Raw genomic sequence first — 20492 nt, 5'->3', positions numbered from 1 at the left:
GAGAATATTTCGGCGATATATTAAACCATGGAATTTCATACGATTTAGTAATGTTCAGAACAAGTAGCTGTACTTTTTTATGGATTGAGGACATATATTTTTACTTTCTCATTATGGAAAGGAATATCTACATAAATTAATTGAATAGCACTTACAGAAACAATAAAGAGCTCCATATGATATAAAATTTAACTTGATATGTTTCTTCTTGATCTCTTTGATTCCAAGTATCAAAATATACGTGGTGTAACTAAAATATACGTCACAATTTTGAGGAAACATTACTCACATCTAGAGGATGAAAACATGTTACATGAACATAGGTCGCGAAACTCTTTGTTTTCTTGTTATAACTGTTTTTCTACAACCTCGACTGACGAATGGAAGCGTTCTTAGAGGACGACTTGCCTGTTTTGTTAGAAAATGGCCCATTAACGATGCGACGAGACATGTACTTCATGCGTAATGGAGCTACTACTCATTTCAATGTCTATGTTCGTGTGTTTGTCAGTTGAAAGTTCTGCGACTGCTGGATTGGTAGAGGTGAACCCAGTCATTGGCCTTCACGCTCCCGAACTAAATTTGCTGTGCTCTGTTTGTATGGGCATTTAAAGTCGTTTGTGTATGCAGAGCTAGTGAACTGTGTGGAAAGAGTCTTCGTGATCAAAATGTGGAAGACTGCGAGACAATTCGAGATTCTCCGATATATCATCGCATCCGGGGGTCACTGCGACGATGAGTTGATGCACGCGTTCATACTAAAGGAGGATATTTTGAGCATTTATTATAAGACACTTGCAAAGAAAATACATAGCTGTAAGTTTTATATATTGGTCTTTGTAAAAACAAAATATTGTTACAAATGAAAATGGTATGGTAGGGATGTTATAAGAAATAGCGCGTGAACAACCTTCGATTCATTCGCGTGCTACCTGGCTGCAGTAGTGCTGTACAGATAGCAGTGACGAAAAGAAGAGGTGAACAAAATGATCATTATCAGAGACCGGAGCTTTGGCAGAATGCCTTTTTAGATATGTTAAATCTGTCTTCATTTTGAAAGTAAATCTGTACGAATTATACCTTTGTGATTTAAACGTCACAGTTTTATGTTGCCCTTTACTGCCTTTTATAATATAAATTCCTAATTTACAAAACAAATGCTTTTTTGCCTTCATTTCATTATTTATCCATTATTTATTAGTTTATTATAAAAAAAACTGCCTACAGGTATATTTTAATTTATTTATATAGCCGCTACAATGAAAGTGACTTCATCAAACGTATATTATTGTTTTTCAGTCAGTTCATATTCTCTTTGAAACAATGAGTGCTGCCGTGCAAAAATGTGTACAAGGCAACAATGAGTGCGGGTCTAACGTTATTTTTAACGGTTATTTTTCTTTCAGTTTTCATTGCGACGTTATTGTAGCTAGCTAAATATTTCATATCGCAACATATCAGTACAACCAAACACAAAAATTGCACTTTTCAAAGCTACTGGGAAGAAGATTTGTTTGCTTCCAACAGTAATTGCAACTTCGAGTCGAAAATCTCAACTTATGTAAAGCTTTTCTTGCTGTCGAAATCCTTTGTGGAAAGTGCAAGGTTGTGAGTCTAGTGGAAGGTTTTTGTAATTACCTTTTATTGCATATTTCAGCTATTTATAATGCCTTTTTGCCTGCCTATTTTAGCTATGTATGATACCTTTTTCCCTGCCTATTTTAATGATTCATAATGCCTAAACTTTCGGTCTCTGATCATTATAAAGTGGATATGAACTAACTCTTTGTACTTTTGTTGACATATTTTTGATAAATGCAATAAAATTATTTCACGACAGAAGTTGTTATATAATGTATGATTTTGAATAACCAACAAAACGTTACTTGAACATTACAATACGAAATGACTTAACAGTAACTGCGTGTATGTATAAAACTTTCGAAACTTCTCGAGTATTACATCCTTGTCATTATTATAACAATACTACAATGCGAAATGAACCTTTTAAGATATTTCATCCGAAACACTTCTTCGAATTCCCCCGTAGGTCTCGTAAAAGTTATTTAAAGAGTCAAATCCAAACATAGTACGCTTATCATTATCGAATAGCTTAGCGCGTAATGTTGCCTTGTTAGGTTTATGAAAATCTACGCAATGTTGGGTTTGTTAGTTTCATGAAAATCTAACGGTACAGTAGCCTATGTGTTACTGAAAATCATAACAAGCTTATTTGCGCTGCTAATTTACGAATCTTCGAACAAAGTTTATAGTTTAAGGAATTTGTGAAAGCTAAGGAAATCCTTCTCATTATACGTACATTTCAGTTTTAGTGGTCAATTAATTCTAGCTTCAGCTATGAAGGAAAATTTCCTAGAATGCGGAAGACAAAAGAGCTCTACTTATGAGTTAAATCATTTCCACTCAGCGTCTCTGAATACTCCTTTTCTTAATAATGCAATGTTTTCCACTTATTAAGAACAGTACTTCTCCTGTTCGTTCTATACATAGCTGCTCTCCTTAACCTATGAATGGACAACCTTTGCGCTGCTCTCCCCTTTCGTTGCGTTCTAATAGAAGAGAAGTAACCTGCGCGCAGAGTAATCTGCCCATCACGATCGTTAGCTCGTACGGGCTTGAATATTCACCACTGTGCTAAGACCTACATCATGGGAACTTCTACAAAATTAATTATAATACGTATACTAAAACAATGCAATTAATAAATGAACTAATTTCGGTTTGTAAAAAATGAATTCAATTATGTATATCTTTATGAATATTGTACGAAATGGAACTATAATGATTGGAGATTTATTCTTCGAAGAGGTGGAAAAATTCAAATATTTTGGAGCAAAAGTAACAAATATAAATTACACTCGGGAGGAAATTAAACACAGAATAAATATGGGAAATGCGTGTTATTATTCGGTTGAGAAGCTTTTGTCATCTAGTGTCCTGTCAAAAAGTCTGAAAGTTAGAATTTATAAAACAGTTATATTACCGGTTGTTCGGTATGGTTGTGAAATTTGGACTCTCACTTTGAGAGAGGAACAGAGATTAAGAGTGTTTGAGAATAAGGTTCTTAGGAAAATATTTGGGGCTAAAAGGGATGAAGTTACAGGAGAATAGGAAAAGTTACACAACAGAACTGCACGCATTGTATTCTTCACCTGACATAATTAGGAACATTAAATCCAGACGTTTGAGATGGGCAGGGCATGTAGCACGTATGGGCGAATCTATAAATGCATATAGAGTGTTAGTTGGAAAGCCGGAAGGAATAAAACCTTTGGAGATGCCGAGACGTAGTTGGGAGGATACTATTAAAATGGATTCGAGAGAGGTGGGATATGATGCTAGGGACTGGATTAATCTTGCTCAGGATAGGGACCTATGGCGGGCTTATGTGAGGGCGGCAATGAACCTGCGGGTTCCATAAAAAGCCATAAGCAAGCAAGCAAAAAAAGCAAGCAAGTAAGCGAGTAAGTGAGTAAGTAATATATTTTAAATAAAATTTAAAAAAGCACAATAATATTATTCGTAATGTGATATATGCTCGTAGAAACTGAAATGTGTAATGTGTAAAGCGTATAAAGAGAAACTGTGTAACAATTTTTATGTTTCGAGACTTAGAAATGTTTTTAGATGAAGGAGAGAAGATTGTATTCATTCCATTGTTGCAGTGCTTACCACACACGCACCAGTTGGCGATGGAGATGCAGCTTTTCATCGTGTCCCCCGTGTTCATCTACCTATTGTGGAGGTCTCGCCGGTTGGGAATGGTCGTGATAGCTGCCGCTGCTGCCGCATCCACTTTGCTGCGCTATTACGTCATTTACAGCAAGCGATTGACGACTATTCTGTACAGTGGCGTGTCGTATGTATACCAAGCAGCTGTTTCTTTGTTATTTAACGACGCTGTATCAACTTCTAAGTTATTTAGCGTCGATGGGATTTGGTGATAGCGAGATGGTATTTAGGGAGATGAGGCCGAGGATTCGCCATAGATTACCTGATATTCGCCTTACTGATGGAGATAACTTCAGAAAAACCCAACCAGGTAATCAGCCCAAGCAGGAATCGAACCCGCGTCCGAGCGCAACTCCGTATCAGCAGACAAACGCGCTAACGCCTGAGCTACGTCGGGGGCTCACCAAGCAGCTGTTAAGAAAAAAAAAACGTGCAACATGTTTTCAGGAAGAGGGGGGTGATAGAGTGAGATACCTAACGTCGAGCTCAAAGATTTATAATTCACTTAATAATACCAAAAATTTGTGCTAGTGTTCGAGATAAGTTTAAAAAGCAATAGTGGAGCGTGTCTCTGGTAGAAGTGTGCGGAGAAAACGGATTAAGCTACGGCAAATCAGATATAATTTGTAGCAAAAGTACTATATGGTAGCGATAAAAAAGGCAGAAAAACTACGAGAAAATGAAAGAAGGCTAGACGTAAATTACTAAGAAAAATAGAAACGTACTAGTAGTTCAACTCAATACATTGCAAAGACGTCAGGAACAAAATAGTAAAAATTGAGGATCATTAAATTACACAAACGTCTCTTATTTATTGCCATCAATGATAAATGAAGTTGCCCAGATTCCTTTTAGTAGACGCTATGATGTTTACCGTTGTGGAGTAACGGTTAGCATGTCTCACTGTGAAACGAGCGGGCGCGGGTTGAAATCCAGTTGGGACAAGTTAATTCTTTGAGTTTTTCTGCGGGGTTTTCCCTCAACCCATTAAGAGCAAATGCTGGATAACTTTGAACTTTGGACCCTGGACTCATTTCGCTGGCATTATCACCTTCATTTAACTCAGACGCTAGATAACCATTGCATAGTTTTGTCAACTTTTTAAAGAAAATACGGGAGACAAAGTAATTGACAAAATATCACATAGAAAATTTACAAATTGTTCAGTTCAGTTATTAAAAATGACTTTACATTTTGGTAATCATCATCAAACAGGATCTAGTGCTAGTTGTTTGTTCCGGTAACTTTGGTAATTAGACTTAAATGGAGATTATTTTGAGACAGATTTTGCGTCGAGTAATAGCTTTTATTGTTGAAGTTGACTGCAATTTGCAGATCTGATTTTTATTATAGGCTATATGTTGCGCTCTTGTTTCGACTATGTGGCCACTTAACTACTTCATTAGAGAAAACAATATCTGTATTGGCATTATTATCTGATAAGCTCAGAACAAAACTCACTCGTTTTTCCAAATTTGTAACTAAAATTGTTTGAATTTAAACTCATGAGCACTGAAACCCATTTCTGGCAAGCATTACCTTCTCAGGAACTGCTCATTTCAATGCATCTCTGGAACATTAAAATGCATATTCATTCACAAGAAATGGTTGTTTGAAATAAAGATTTTTACATTGTACAAAAATAAGAAAAAACATTTTTCGAAGAAAGAGAAATACTAGAGGAAGAGACTGTTAAAATTAGGGCCATATAGTGTAGGTACCGGGAAACCGGGAGAGTTGGCAACCCTACTCATCGCAGTTGATAAAGCATCGTAAAATAAACCAGTATGGGAGAGTTGGCCAAAACAAGATACTTAGCGCGGAATAGCTAAAATCTTCCAGGTCAATGAGAAGAATAAGAAGCAATAAATTGTTTTTGAGTCTCTTAAGGAATATATTTTAATAAGTGATTTGGAAATTTGCTCTGTACCGCAATGCTTAAGAGGCAAATAATGTTTATTGAAAATTGTGCAAGTGTCCCGTTTTGCCAAACTGGTTAGATAAAACGAGAGAGTTATGTACATCAATTGAAATTGTTGTAATATTAATTAATAAGTAACACAAATTGCAAACAAACATGAGTATGATCAAAACAAATTATTTCTATGTCAATTTGTGCATTATATTGCTATTGATTATTATAAATATTATAATTATTGAAATTGAGAACTCTTCATTTACAAAAATCGCATATGAATTCATCACAATCTTCTGGATACATGCCACTACACTCCTCGCGAGTGCACTCTTGGATTGGGCACTGGATCGACCACTCTTCCGATTTTGAATGTGAATAGAAGTCGTTGCAATAAATACATGCCTCATCTTTGTCCTCGTTTTCCACTTCCTCAGAGCTGCTTAAGGTATCAGTGGTCCTAACTTTTCTTGAATTGCTTTTCGACTCTTTGTTTTCCACATTTAATTAGGCCTACTGCCAATTTCTTAAAGTTTAATTTTTTTTACCATTTTTGCTGCCTTGCTTCCAAAGCTACTGCAAGCTCATTCTTGTAAGGTGAAGAGGTCAATATTGCTGCCTTGCCTAGTCTTCTATCATTATTTTTTGGTGCTACCTTATACCGAGCTTGGGGACCTTTTTATAATAACAAGAAATTATCCCGTTTTGTCCAATCGCTTGGTAGATTATGGTAGCTTATCTCGTTTTGTCAGATCACGCATTGAGATTTTAAATATGAAGCATCGATAGATATGAAGAAAGTTATCGAATTCAACTGAACTAGAATTGAAGACAAATAACTATAGAGTTATTTGAAATACTTACCCATTGGCTGTTGAATTTCAATGCCTCGTTATGAATATCTTAAAATGAAGGAATTATCTTAGGAAACATGGCGTTTTCTAAATTCTGATCCACACAAAAAAACACACAGACACAGACACACAGAGACACAGACACACAGACAGACACAGACACAGACACACACACAGAAAGGCACACAGACACACACAGACACAGACACACACGGACACACACACAGACACACACAGACACACACACACACACTCTCTCTCTCTCTCTCTCTCTCTCTCTCTCACACACTCACACTCTCACGAAGAAATGCTCATAAATTGACTGCCCAGTGACGAGCTTGCGTATAGGAAGGCAGTACATGCCTCATTTGAAAAGTGGCAGCATATTCCCACGAAATAAATGTAGTATCCTGTTTTGCCGTGCCATCTTGTTTTTGCCAGCTCTCCCCTACGTAATATGAAGGAGCATTAATAGGAGGTCTGCCTGCATGAGCAAATTTTCAGATAGTAACATTAGTAATCCATTACGGCGCGGTGTGCCAGGACAATTATGTACCCATATGGACTTCATAAGCTCTGTTACTAATCGTGGTGCGGAATGTATATTCTTCAGTAACTTTAAATACAAATTTCAACGAGACTTGCAGACAGGACTTAAATAGTGGAGATGTGCGGTGAATAAGGCAAAGATCGGAACAAATTGTGAGGGATTGAAATCTTACGTGAAGTGGGCGAAAAATATACAGTACATTTGTCGTTAGATGACAGAGATATGGAAGTGTATATAACTCGTAAAAAGCATGTGGTGAATGCACATAGCCACCAAATAAAATTGTTTGTCAATCATTGTCAAATGGTGCTAATACTAGTATTTCGTCTCTACAAACAGATAACTTGAAGAACATTCGTTTAGCAGTCTACAGAGCTAGAAAAAAGTACATACCAATAGCTCCGCTATCAGCGCAATAGGCCTTAGAGTTGTTACATAATGCATCAATACAAACAAATGAAGGCGAACAATTTTTTCATGTAGACTTCGATTCAAGTATCTACCTTTTTACATTTAAAAGTAATTTGCTGTATTTATGTTCAAACAATTCGATTGTTTTAGCAGATGGGACGTTTTATACGTGTGTGAAACATTTCAAGCAACTTTATATGATTCATGTATTGTCTGAGGTACGTTATATCCAAGTTGTTTACTTCAGAGAAAAGTGTTACATGTTACGTAACCATGTGGACACAAATTTTCACGTATGCAACGGGCGTTTTAATCAGTCAACAGTAATTTTATATTTTGAAATTGCAGCGCACAGAACTATTAACAATTGCTTTCCTGATTCAACTCTGAAATGTTGTAATTTTCACCTCGGTCAATCTTGGCTCCGAAAAGTAGTTGGAATAGAACTAAAAAAAAGAGTATGTAGATAAGTACAGCCGCAGACATATGTATTGGAACAGAGAATTTTGACATTGAGTTATGCTTATATTTACTAAAGATTGAGAGGTATTTGTTTGCGTCAATATGAGGTGTAGGCTACATTAATCTAAAAGGATATTCTGTAACTCCCTTCCTATAGGACAGAAAAGTATTATCCTTTTCAGACGATTGCTTTCTGATAGGACAAAAGTATTGGAACACACACTTGAGTTAGTAAACAAACCCCTTAAACTAATACACAAAGTGCTTGGTAATATTTTTCATTTCATTTCATTTATTATATTCCATAGATCTTACATGAGCGATGAAGCTTTAAGATGTGGAACAAGTCAAAATTTTACAATATTACAATTACAAGTTTTACAAATTTTTACAATTTTTTTTGGAATTTTTACAGTTTTACAATTTTGTAATTGTCTACAACTTTTTACAATATTTTGACGAGACGTAGTAAGATGAGGTGAGGCCCAAGGATTCGCCAAAGGATTACGCGGCATTTGCCTTTTGCTTGGGGAAAACCTCGGAAAAAAACCCAACCAGGTAATCAGACCAAAGGGGTGAAATGAAGTGAAGCCGAGGACTCGCCATAGACCATCCGGCTTCAGTCCCACGGATGGGGAAAACCTCGGAAGAAACCATTCGATGGGACCAAAGGGGGATCCAACCCAAGCCCGAGCGCAGCTCCGGATTAGCAGCCCAGCGAATCTGCCGACTAAGATACATCGATGGCTATATTAAAAATATACAATACATAGCCAATCAGATTATTAAATTTACAAACGCAAACGACCATTCATCAGTTGAGCTATATGTATAATACAAAACAAGTAAGTTAATTGAACTTAAGGCATAAACAATTCAATCAGTTCAAATCAAGATTTCAGGTATAACTCCCTGTAAAGTTGATTTGTATAATTTCGAGGGAAAAATTGTTCCGGAGCCGGGTATCGAACCCGGGACCTTTGGTTTAACGTACCAACGCTCTACCACTGAGCTACCCGGGAACTCTAACCGACACCGATCCAATTTTTCCCTCTATATCCACAGACCTCAAAGTGGGCTGACAACCGTCAAGCAACCAACTTCGAGTGCACACTAACTCCGTGTGACTTAAATTGTGGTTTTCTGTTAACGAACAGTGACGTGTATTATGCAAATCAAGATTTCAGGTATAACTCCCTGAAAAGTTGATTTGAATAATCGAAATTTGATCGAAATTATTCAAATCAACTTACAGGGAGTTATACCTGAAATCTTGATTTGCATAATACACGTCACTGTTCGTTAACAGAAAACCACAATTTAAGTCACACGGAGTTAGTGTGCACTCGAAGTTGGTTGCTTGACGGTTGTCAGCCCACTTTGAGGTCTGTGGATATAGAGGGAAAAATTGGATCGGTGTTGGTTAGAGTTCCCGGGTAGCTCAGTGGTAGAGCGTTGGTACGTTAAACCAAAGGTCCCGGGTTCGATACCCGGCTCCGGAACAATTTTTCCCTCGAAATTATTCAATTCAATCAGTTGTTATATACAGACATTGATAATACATATCATGCAAATTACTTCAAATTAAAAACACAAACAATTCATCAATAGAGCTATACAGATTACTATTCAATTTAAAGCATATACAATTCATCAGTCAAAACTATACAAACATATACAATACAAAGTAAGCAGATTAATTCAATTTACAAGAATACTTTCATTAAACTATACAAATTTGTACAATTAATATCAAGTAGATTAATTCAATTTATAATCTTAAACAATTCATCAGTTGAGCTATACAGACTACTATACAATTTACAGCATATACAATTCATCAATTGAGGTGTACAGACTACTATTCAATTTACAGCATATGCAATTCATCAGTAGAGCTATACAGACTACTATTCATTTTAAAAGCATATACAATTCATCAGCCAAACTATACAAAAATATACAATCATATTAAAAAAAAAATATTCAATTTACAAACATTTTCGTTAAGCTATACAAATTGTACAATTCATATAAAGTAGATTAATTCAATTTATAAGCTTAAGCAAGTAAGTGTCGATTTGTTCAGTACGTATTTTTCTCTTCATAGAGACAAAGTGTGCTTCGTCATTACTCGATCAGTAACGATTACAGTGAATATGGGACGTAAAGGAATGGAGACCAGCTCTGAAATTAGAAATATGGTAGTAAATCTATTCAAACAAGGCGAAACTTATGCAGAGATCGGAGAATCAGTACAAAGAAGTCGAACAACAGTGTTCCACTTTGTTAATCGATACAAGAAGTTTAAGACGGTGCAGAATCGATCTAGAACTGGAAGCCATCGAAGCTAAGCCCAAGGGAACAGAGGAAAATATTGAATCAAACAAAGAAAACTCCAGTGGTTTCTGCTGTGGATATTACATGTTAGTACTGTTCGAAGGATCCTGAATAAGGCTGGGTACAATGCTACAATTTCCAGATGAAAACCGTTTGTTTCTAAGGTGAATCAAAAGTCGAGTTATGGGCGAGAAAGTTCGTGAAATACAATAGGTTCGTTCCAACAAGCGGTTCATGGATCAGTTCATGTACGGTTCCTGTACCATCTCATGCGCATGCGCTACTTGAGCATCTGCTATGGGATTGAAATTGGACTGGACGCTGTTGGAACGCTATCGCGGATCGTTATGTACTAAATCCAGAGATGCTATAACTGTGGTCATATTTGCTAAGAACGGGATGCTTATTATTGTCGTTTTGCAACTAATTCTAATTGCAGAATTTCGATCATTTTCTATAAAAAGATGACAAAAAATATGGTAGGCAAGAATTCCGTTAATTCAATGTCGTGTACTGGGGGACTCTCATCTAAAAATAGTTATTTTTTTATTATTAATGTATTTACGTTATTTATTATACTCTTAAACAAAAATGCATGTTGAAATTGTAATTAACTATTTCAATACCCAAATAGCTTCCATTCACTTTCTTTTTGGCGAAAATTTAAATTAAATCTCTAGTTTTATTATTCGTCTGCACTGTCACTTTTCATCTTTAACCTCACTGATGTGAACAGTCGATTATGTCTTTCTTCAGTATTCAGGAGACGTTGGTGAGCTTATGCGCATGCGCGTTTTACGTACTCTTCCGTACATGCCTCCATCCACGGACTATTTCTGACCGTTCCGAACCCGTGTCAAAAGCTTGTTGGAACGCCCGACTGCAGTACATGTTTCCGGTTCAGGACTGGTTCGGATTGTCTTGGAACGCTTTTTCTGTACTGCGCATGCTCACGATGGTTACGGACGGTTCCTGTTGTTGGAACGAACCTAATACCAAGGTTTTGAACTTCTACACTGCGTTTGTAGCTCTGCTGGAAATGATTGGCGCGTCAGCGGTGGCTATAGCGCTACTCTGGCGCGGAACGGTCCGGCGGCGGATCTACGAACGCACTGTATTCAGCAGCTATAGGTCCTATCCGTCTCAAACATTAGCAACATCTTCCGCGATTGTGCTTCCCCGCTCAAGGACACGGCTCCACAGTCTGGCCACAGATCATCTCGTTGCCTCGTTACAGAACTTACTTCCTTCTTGTCTCTAATAACTTGGATACTGAACTTTCCTTGCAGGTTGTCACAGCTGTACGAGTCGGGCAACATGACGTTTGTGCTACCCACACATCGCCTCACCATATACCTTATGGGGGTGGTAGTCGGTTACGTGGTGCACCGCACCAGCGGAAGAATCGTCCTCAGCAAGGTAGGCGAAACATACATTATGGCGGAAGCCATCTGCTGGCAATTTGTATTATAGTCAATTAAAAAAAATAATTTGTACCAAAGGTGCCTGAATTTATTTATATATGTTTATTTGTTTATTATTATTACTAGCTGTACCCGTGCGCTCCGCTGCACCCGTTAGAAATAAATATAAAGTAATTACATAATTAAAATAGGACGTTTGATCCAGGGAACATTCGTGTTTGATAGAAGGATAAATCGTTTAATATGTTACTTATTTTAAATTGCATCCAAATAATTAAAATGCGATCATTTTGGTCCAGAGACACTCATTTGGTGCAATGACAATTCCTTTAACATGTTTCTTAATTTTTATTACATGCAACAATAGTTTAATGAAGATTGACATCATTTAAATTTAATGTGTATATTTTATTTTACTTGTTATAGGTTTCCATTGAATTATGGTAATAACTTAATTTTAACCCTTGTTTTCTACGTATTCAGTAAATGGCGCTTGGCCCACTATGGTTCTGAACCCTTCAAATAACTTACATTATGTTATATAATATTACATATCATATTATATTATATTATATTATATTATATTATATTATATTATATTATATTATATTATATTATATTATATTATATATTATATTATATTATATTATATTATATTATATTATATTATATTATATTATATTATATTATATCAGAAGTTGCTGTAATAACAATATAGCATTATGTCCATGTAGAGAAACTACACTTTCCAATGGTGAAATAATAATTAATTATACAAATCGCTTAATTTAGCTCCCAATATTACTTCGTACAAACACAGAAACATTCTCTGTAGGCTATCTTTCATAGCTTTCGATTGTTGCTGTCCAAGGCCCCTTATAGATGAAGTCATTTGTATTTTAATTCATTACACGGCCTTAGATGACAGTTATTTTAATTTTAAAACTCATTTATCTCATTAAATATCAGTCCTATTAAAATTTTTCAAGGAATACAACTTATCGCAAATTATGTTTAAAGAAACTTTTGTTATGTAACATTTTTCACAAAAATCAATAATAAGCGAGATATTTCGATTTATTTAATTGAGGCCCCCTTATAACCCTCCTTTTAAATAAAGTATTTTGACTGCCATATAGTCTAAAATCTAAGTTACAACGAACTTAATTAATATTCCAATTTTCATCGAAATCCATTCAGCCATTATCGCGTGAAAAGGTAACAAACATACAGACAGACAGACAGACAGACAGACAGACAGACATACAAACAAAAATTTCAAAAAAGCGATTTTCGGTTTCAGGGTGGTTAATTACATATGTTAACACCAATTATTTTTGGAAAATCGAAAATTACCAGAAAAATTTCAGATACAAATTTATTATTAGTATAGATTATTATTATTATTATTATTATTATTATTATTATTATTATTATTATTATTATTATTATTATTATTATTATTAGTATTGCTTCCACTACTAAGCCTACTACTAACATTATGATGTTTGTGAGAGTTTATTGCCAGCATTTTACTTCCATTAGGCACGAAAAGAATAATAGCCCAAGTGGGAGAAAGATTCTTCATAAGTTACTCATTCCCAGAAACAGTCATATTACTCTGCAGATGAAGAGTATTACTGTCTTCTGCATTGTGATGATAATGATGTAGGAATCCGTATTCAGGGCTAGTTTCTTTCACTTGTTATTTATTTAGTTCTTTATTTACTTACGTGTTTATTCTTTCATTCATTCATTCATTCACGTATTTATTTATTTATTCCTCTTGTAGATGTGACAGCATAATGATGTTAATCCATTCATCAGGATTTTTCAGTTTTTCCATCAGATTTCAAAATTTGCTGTTATGCCAGTCGTAATTGTCATAACTTTCATAACAAGTAAAATTACTGGCAAAAACACACGGAATGAACAATGGCAGAGATAATAAATGAACACGTTTGCACTTTATTTAAACAGGCCAATGAATCCAAGGCAGCAGCCTGAATAACACTTGAAGGGCTATTAGCAATAAGGGGGAATGTCCACTTTTGTCAAAAATTGAGATATTAGCACCATCCGTTTCTTTATTCGATGTTCTTTGTTTCACTAACGTTTCCAAGGAATAACGTGCACGGTTACAAATATATCAGGTCTTGTTGTTTTTCTACTCTTTTAAAAGGAGGGGGAATGTCCAAAGGTTTATACTGAAGAAGGGGGAATGTCCATTGATATACGATATGTTGTAAATGTTGCAATCTTGTAATTATAATTAAGCTAATTATTCTTTCCAGATGCTTCAACAATGTACAAATTATTTTGTTTCGTTTAAATGACTGTGGAGTTTGGCTTAATGTTTAAATGTGAGTTAGTTACACAGTATTACAGAGCTATTAAATTTCAACGTAGAAGTTTGTGAAAAATGTCTTCCAGTAGTGAGGAAAGCCAGGCAAAATCTACACAGGCCAAGAAACGACCTAGACTGGGTAGATTAACTGATGTCAAAAAAAAAACTCCTAGCTCAGAGTAATGAGACTGGTGAGGATTGTAAATGTGTAAGATATAAGTGCTGTCAAGTTATATCGAAAGTTGACAGAGACCAGATTATTAAAAATTTCAACAAGTTAACACACAATGAACAAAATTCGTATCTTAGTGGACTTATTACAGTAAACTCAATAAAGCACAGAAGACCTAGGAAACCTGAGGAAGATGCTATATTTCACGACAATTCTTATGGTTACAAGGTACGGGTTAAGAGGGAGGATGCAGTGATTGAAGTCCCTGTATGCAGCAAAGCTTTTGTGTTGGTGCATGGAATTACCAAGAAGAGGCGAGAAGTAATTCAGAGGTAATTGAAAGAAGGAGTCTCACCCAAAGATCGCCGAGGTAGCCACAAAAACAGAAAAAATCGTCTAAGTGAGGATACGTTGAAAGCTGTGTGTGATCATATTTCGTCATATAAAGGGAGACAGAGTCATTATAGTTTACATGATTCCAAACGCATATATCTTCCAGAGGATTTGAATGTCACTAAGATGCATAATCACTTCAGAGAGCGGTATCCAAATCTGAATGTTTCTTATCAGAAGTTTATTGCAATATTTAATGAAAAATTTAACATAAAGTTTGGTTATCCCAGAACTGAAACCTGTAGTGTATGTGATGAATTTGTAACAGAAGTTGAATCTCTGAAGAAAAAATTACTTAATGTTCCAGTGTCTGATAATGAACATAAATTAGTTGAGAAGAAAATACAGGATCTTACCACAGCCAACAGAATCCATAAATTGAAGGCCGATGTTTTCTATACAAGGAAACGAGCAGCTCGAATAAACAGTGAAAAATGTCCGGAACGGGAGGCAATAGCTATGGACTATCAAAAAAATTTGAATCTACCTAATGTTACGTCGAACGATTCATATTATCGCAGACAGCTTGGATTTTACAGTTTTAACATTCACGTTCTATCAACTAAAGAGTCATTTTTTTATGCTTATGACGAAACCATTGCTAATAAAGGTGCAAATGAAGTATGTTCATTTTTGCATCACTTCATTATGTGCCATATGAATCAAAATGTTCGATATCTTGAGATATTTTGTGATTCAGCTTGTGGCCAGAACAAGAATTGGACTGTTTTTAGACTAATGCATTACATTGTGCATCACACTCACAGATTGCACTCAATCAAAATAATGTCTCTTTTCCCAAGAGATCAGATGTTCCGTAAGTTGTCAATATACTAATTAAAAAACTTGTGGAAATTGACTTATGCCACTTTTCCCAAGCATTGCAGAATTGATAAGAAAATTAATTTCATTCCATGCTAAGTTTATATAGTTAACATGATTTCTAACAATTAAACAATATTCACTCTTCAATAATGCAGTATATACGGACATTCCCCATTTTTAACGTAACAAAATGTGAGTTTGGGTTCTATTTTTTATTTAACTAATAAGGAATGTGTATCAAGGCTATAATATACTGTTCCAGATATGTATATTTGATAAAGGTATTAGCTGAAAATAAATTCAAAAATAAAAACTCATTTTATAAAAAAGTATAAAAGATTTAAACTTTAAAACCTTAATATCTCAAAAGTAATAAAAATGGACATTCCCCCTTTTTGCTAATAGCCCTTCACTTGTTAATGTCCTGCACAGATCTCATGTATTGTTAACAAAAGCATCAGTACTAGCAACAGTGAAGTGATATTTAGCTACCGCGAAATAAAACAAATATTACATAAAATTGACCAATAGTGTTACATAATATGAAAAGAAATATTTATCTTTCTAAAAAGAACCATGACTGACTATCTCTGCATTCAATATAGTTAAATGGGTAATAATTTGCACATTAAAACCGAGTTGTATGCATTTTTTTAGTTTTGCATTGTTACTTATAATATTACATTAAGATTTGGCGCGAAACTTTAACTTGCGTTTTCGTGCGCTTGATGGTTCCTCGCCTAACGTCTCCAACAACCCTGCCATCTAGTGAAATTTCTGCATTACTGCGCTCTAGCGGGCGGAATATTAACTACTGCGTCAAATTAAATTCCGCTCAGAGTCTGCCATAAGAAACGCATATAAACTATAATCAGTAGCCTTTTGTACAGTGTTATATGGTCGAAGACATTGCCACACCGAACTGGGTCCAACGTTCGGAGAAACTCTGCAAGAGTGCGCCCCGGTCTGTGCGCGCGCTCTTTCAGATGACATACGAATAAAATGTGTAGAAATAAACAATTACAACTCCTTTTTAGGATATTATTTTTTTTCTTTCATTGATAGTGTCACTGCACACTGGCACTACCCCATAAGCCGCCCCTGGTAACTGTGCTGTCTTTGTAGTTGCTGAAGCGATGTCTTTGAAAGGAATCTATTCATTGCAGACACAGGTGTGGCTGGGCTGGACAGCAGCAATTTTTCTGGCGCTGCTGGCTGTCTTTGGAGTTTATCGAGGAGCCTTCCCAGACTACCGTTATGAACCCCACGAGAACGCGCTATATGGTGCCCTGGGACCCATTATGTGGAGTGCATACATATCCTGGACCATATATGCTACTAGGGCGGGGTATGGAGGTAATTAAATTTACATTAGTTTGAATTAGATTGTATGATAATATTAAAAGAGTTTTGGGATGGGAAATATATCTCATTGTATATAAGACTTAGCGGCATGGCGAGTCCTCAGGTTGCGGATAGAGGAGACGGCCTCCAGTTGTGAACGGTACCTGCGAACATATTGAATAAGCAAGCAGTCGTGGATAGCCGATAAGTGGTGGTTGTCCTGTTTGGGGGTTGGGCGAAAGGCTAACAACCCATCACCGTATAATAGCAGCTTGTTACGAAACTTTACTGTATTGTATTCTTCACCTGAGATAATTAGGTACATTAAATCCAGATATATGAGATGGGCAGGGCATGTAGCACGCATATAGTGTTAATTGGGAGGCCGGAGGGAAAAAGACCTTAAGGGAGGCCCAGACGTAGATAGAAGGATAATATTAAAATGGATTTGAGGGAGGTGGGATATGATAATACCCAGAGACTGGCTTAATCTTGTACAGGATAGGGACCGATGGCGGGTTTATGTGAGGGCGGCAATGAACGTGCGTGTTCTTTAAAAGCCATTTGTAAGTATACAAGACTTTGGCTTTCTGCATGTCCATACATTGTTAATAATGTTGACAAAGTTCCTTTCAGAAATTTTTCAGAACATAAAGTATAATTTAAGACGTTTACATTAGCGTTACGACCTATTTATTCCTGATTTCAGCAATTAAAGATGAAAAAGAAGGCTTCAGTGTTCTCTTGGTTACCATAATTTCCACTGCCAAATACGAAAGTTTTTAGCTTAAAAATCGTTAGCATGATTTTCGTTGGGTGGGAAAGTTAAACATTCAGCTTCATGTTATAGATTTATTCTAATTATTCATGTTTGTTCAAGTAAAAAGGCATTTTTAAATTTCTTTGTAGGTCTACTAACGTCATATATTTTGACATACAACTATGTATTTCTCCTCTAGGTAGACTAGAAGGTAACTTGAGAATTGACTAACACATAAAAATGCAACACCTTTGTTCTTCTTGAATTCTCTCTGTTCCCCATGTATTCCCTCTGTTCTTATATTTTTTGTTCTCCTTGTATTTCCCTTGTTCTCATTGTATTCTCCTTGTTCTCCTTGTGTTACCTTTACTCTCCTATTCTTATCCTTCTTCTCCTTGTCTTACTCTTGTTTTCGTTGTACTCCCTTTTTTCTCTTTGTACATATCTTGTTCTCCTTGTATTCATTTTGTTCTTCTCGTCTTCCTCTTGTTTTCATGGATTCCTTTGTTCTCTTTTTACTCACCCTTTTCTCCTTGTATTCATCTTAGTCTTCTTGTCTGTCTCTTGTTTTCCTTATCCTTCTTTCCTCCTCCTCCTTCTTCTTCTTTCTTCTTCTTCTTCTTCTTCTTCTTCTTGTATTCCCCTGGTTGTTCTTGCATTCCCTTGTTCTTCTTGTCTTCCCTTGTTATCCTTGTGTTGTACTTGCGCTCTTTGTATTCCTATTGTTTGTTTCCCTCTTTCTCCATGTATTCCCTTTGTTCCATTGTATCTCCTTGCATTCTTGATTTCGCATTGTTGTTTCTATACTCCTCCATTTTCTTCATGTTCTGCGCGCTGTTCGTCAATAATCCCTTTCTACGTAAAGGTATGCAGCATAGTACAACTTTGCATCTGTCGATTTTATTTGACGTAAAACGTCTATGTTCGAACTACAAGAGAACAATTATTATTACGTTTTGACATGAAAAGTTCGCTCTGACTCACTTGTGGTACCTAGTAGATAGCTCTTTCGTATGTTAAAATAGGTAGCACTTTGAAGAGAACAACCATCAGGATCCCACCCGTCCGCCGTAAACGAACACGAGATGGCAGTGCAGTCGCTAATGCAATTTAAATGGGAGTTATGACGTGACTCCTTTTGTAACAACTAGGTGGCAGCATACTAAACCTGACAAAAGTTGTTACCGTCAAAGCCTATAAAGCCGAGCAATCTGGGTATATATGATCTAGGCTAGTATGGAAAGAGAATGTGTTAACTCAACTTCTTGCCTCGTGGTTTTCCACTCGTTTCAAATCTTTTCATTCTCTAATAAATGTGCCTCCAGGTATTCAATGAATGAATGAATCAATCAATCGATCCAATCAATCAATCAGTCAAATCAATCCAACTCAACCCAACCCAACCCAACGTAACGCAACTTCACTCACTCACTCACTCACTCACTCACTCACTCACTCACTCACTCACTCACTCACTCAAATTAGTCAGTCAGTCAGGTCCAGTCAGTCCATTCCAATCCAGTCCAATCAACCCAGTCCAGTCAATAAGTCAATTCAATCATCCAATCTAAACGAAAAAGCGGCAAGCGAGGGGAAAAGGTTCATGTTCCTCAGTGGTCAAACATAGTTAATGCACTTATATATACAGTGTGGTTTTCTGGGGACACTTTGTATATAATCTGTTTAGTAGGCCTATTATAACGTTTTATCAATAAATAATCTATAACAGAGTATTATATTAATAAAACTTAATCCTCATGTTATCTCATTAAAATTAAATATAAATCCAATAAGCAGGGCACGGTGTACAGCAGTGGTAAAAAAAACCGGAATGATCCTTGTAGCTGATTTCAAAGCCTTGTTCACTCCAAAGCACGATAGACTGGTAACTAAGACGTTCATGGTTCGACTCCTGCCTGGGAAGAAAACTTTTTCTATTCCTTATTCAAATTTCTTCCCAATACTTTTCGATTGCAACGATATTTTACTACTTAATTAACTTATTAGTCCCAGAACATGAGTTTTACCAGCAATCGAAAAGTATTGGGAATAAATTTGAATAAGGAACAATAAAAAGTTTCCTTCCCAGGCAGAATTCGAACCACGAAAGTCTTAGTTACCAGTCTATCGTGCTCTGGAGTGAACAAGGCTCTGAAATCAGCTACAAGTATCAGTCCGGTTTTTTTTGCCACTATTGTGTATATATGTTTCATAAAATATATTTTTTTTTCTCTAAAAGAAAACAAAAACGAACAATATTGAATATTTTGTTTGAAATATCTCAAAGAATAACCATTTGAAATTATATGCATACAAAGTGAACCGTAAGTAATGTCACTAGTTTCAATGGGTTATTCTTTGAAGTATTTCAGATAAAAAATTTTAATACAATTTTGCTCGCATTTGTTTCCTTTTCGAGAAAAACAAAATTTTATATGAAACATTTCATAGCATATTTTGGAAAAGCTACTGAATTAATAATTCCCAATATGCTCAGCCAATTCAAGAGAGTACTATATTATGGTAACAAATAATTGAAAGAATTTTAGTTTTGTCTTTTAAATGTGCAGAAATCTGATCCGAACAAATGTAACTTTTCGTTCAGAAAAGAAGCATGTATATTTACACCGGTTATAATTAATTTTTTACTGGAAACATCTTTAATTTTGGTATCGAGACCGATCAATTTTATACCAGCTTATCGCAAGTTAATATAAAATTTAAACAACTTTCGTGCACTACAAACATTCAGTTTGATAGAATGGAATGAATGAGCAAGACAAACCGCAGAACATGCATTACATCAACATCACAACTGCTTCGTAGACTATTAATATCAGGAAATCTTACAAGCATTGCACTCCAGTACAATTGATATGTATGTGTGTGTACAATGTATGTGTATACGTTTTGTGTGATTCTTTTTTTATTTATTGTTACAA

At 35.7% G+C, this 20492-nt stretch overlaps 1 protein-coding gene across 2 annotated transcripts in view; it reads left to right on the top strand.

Moving 5' to 3' along the window:
- Positions 1–20492, top strand: part of LOC138709339 (nose resistant to fluoxetine protein 6-like) — a 61785-nt gene that overhangs the window by 25909 nt on the left and 15384 nt on the right. For both annotated transcript variants that reach the window (XR_011334914.1, XM_069840039.1), the window contains exons 9-11: positions 3687–3880; positions 11575–11704; positions 16613–16802. Coding sequence is in view for 1 of the 2 variants with exons in the window: in XM_069840039.1 (XP_069696140.1) it covers positions 3687–3880; positions 11575–11704; positions 16613–16802 (514 nt within the window). In the remaining variant the exon portion in view is untranslated. The remainder of the gene's footprint in view (positions 1–3686; positions 3881–11574; positions 11705–16612; positions 16803–20492) is intronic.

The sequence above is a fragment of the Periplaneta americana genome, chromosome 11, assembly GCF_040183065.1.
Source record: "Periplaneta americana isolate PAMFEO1 chromosome 11, P.americana_PAMFEO1_priV1, whole genome shotgun sequence".
Lineage (NCBI taxonomy): Eukaryota > Metazoa > Arthropoda > Insecta > Blattodea > Blattidae > Periplaneta > Periplaneta americana.
Note: the sequence above shows the minus strand (reverse complement) of the source record. Positions and strands in the feature narration are given on the sequence as shown.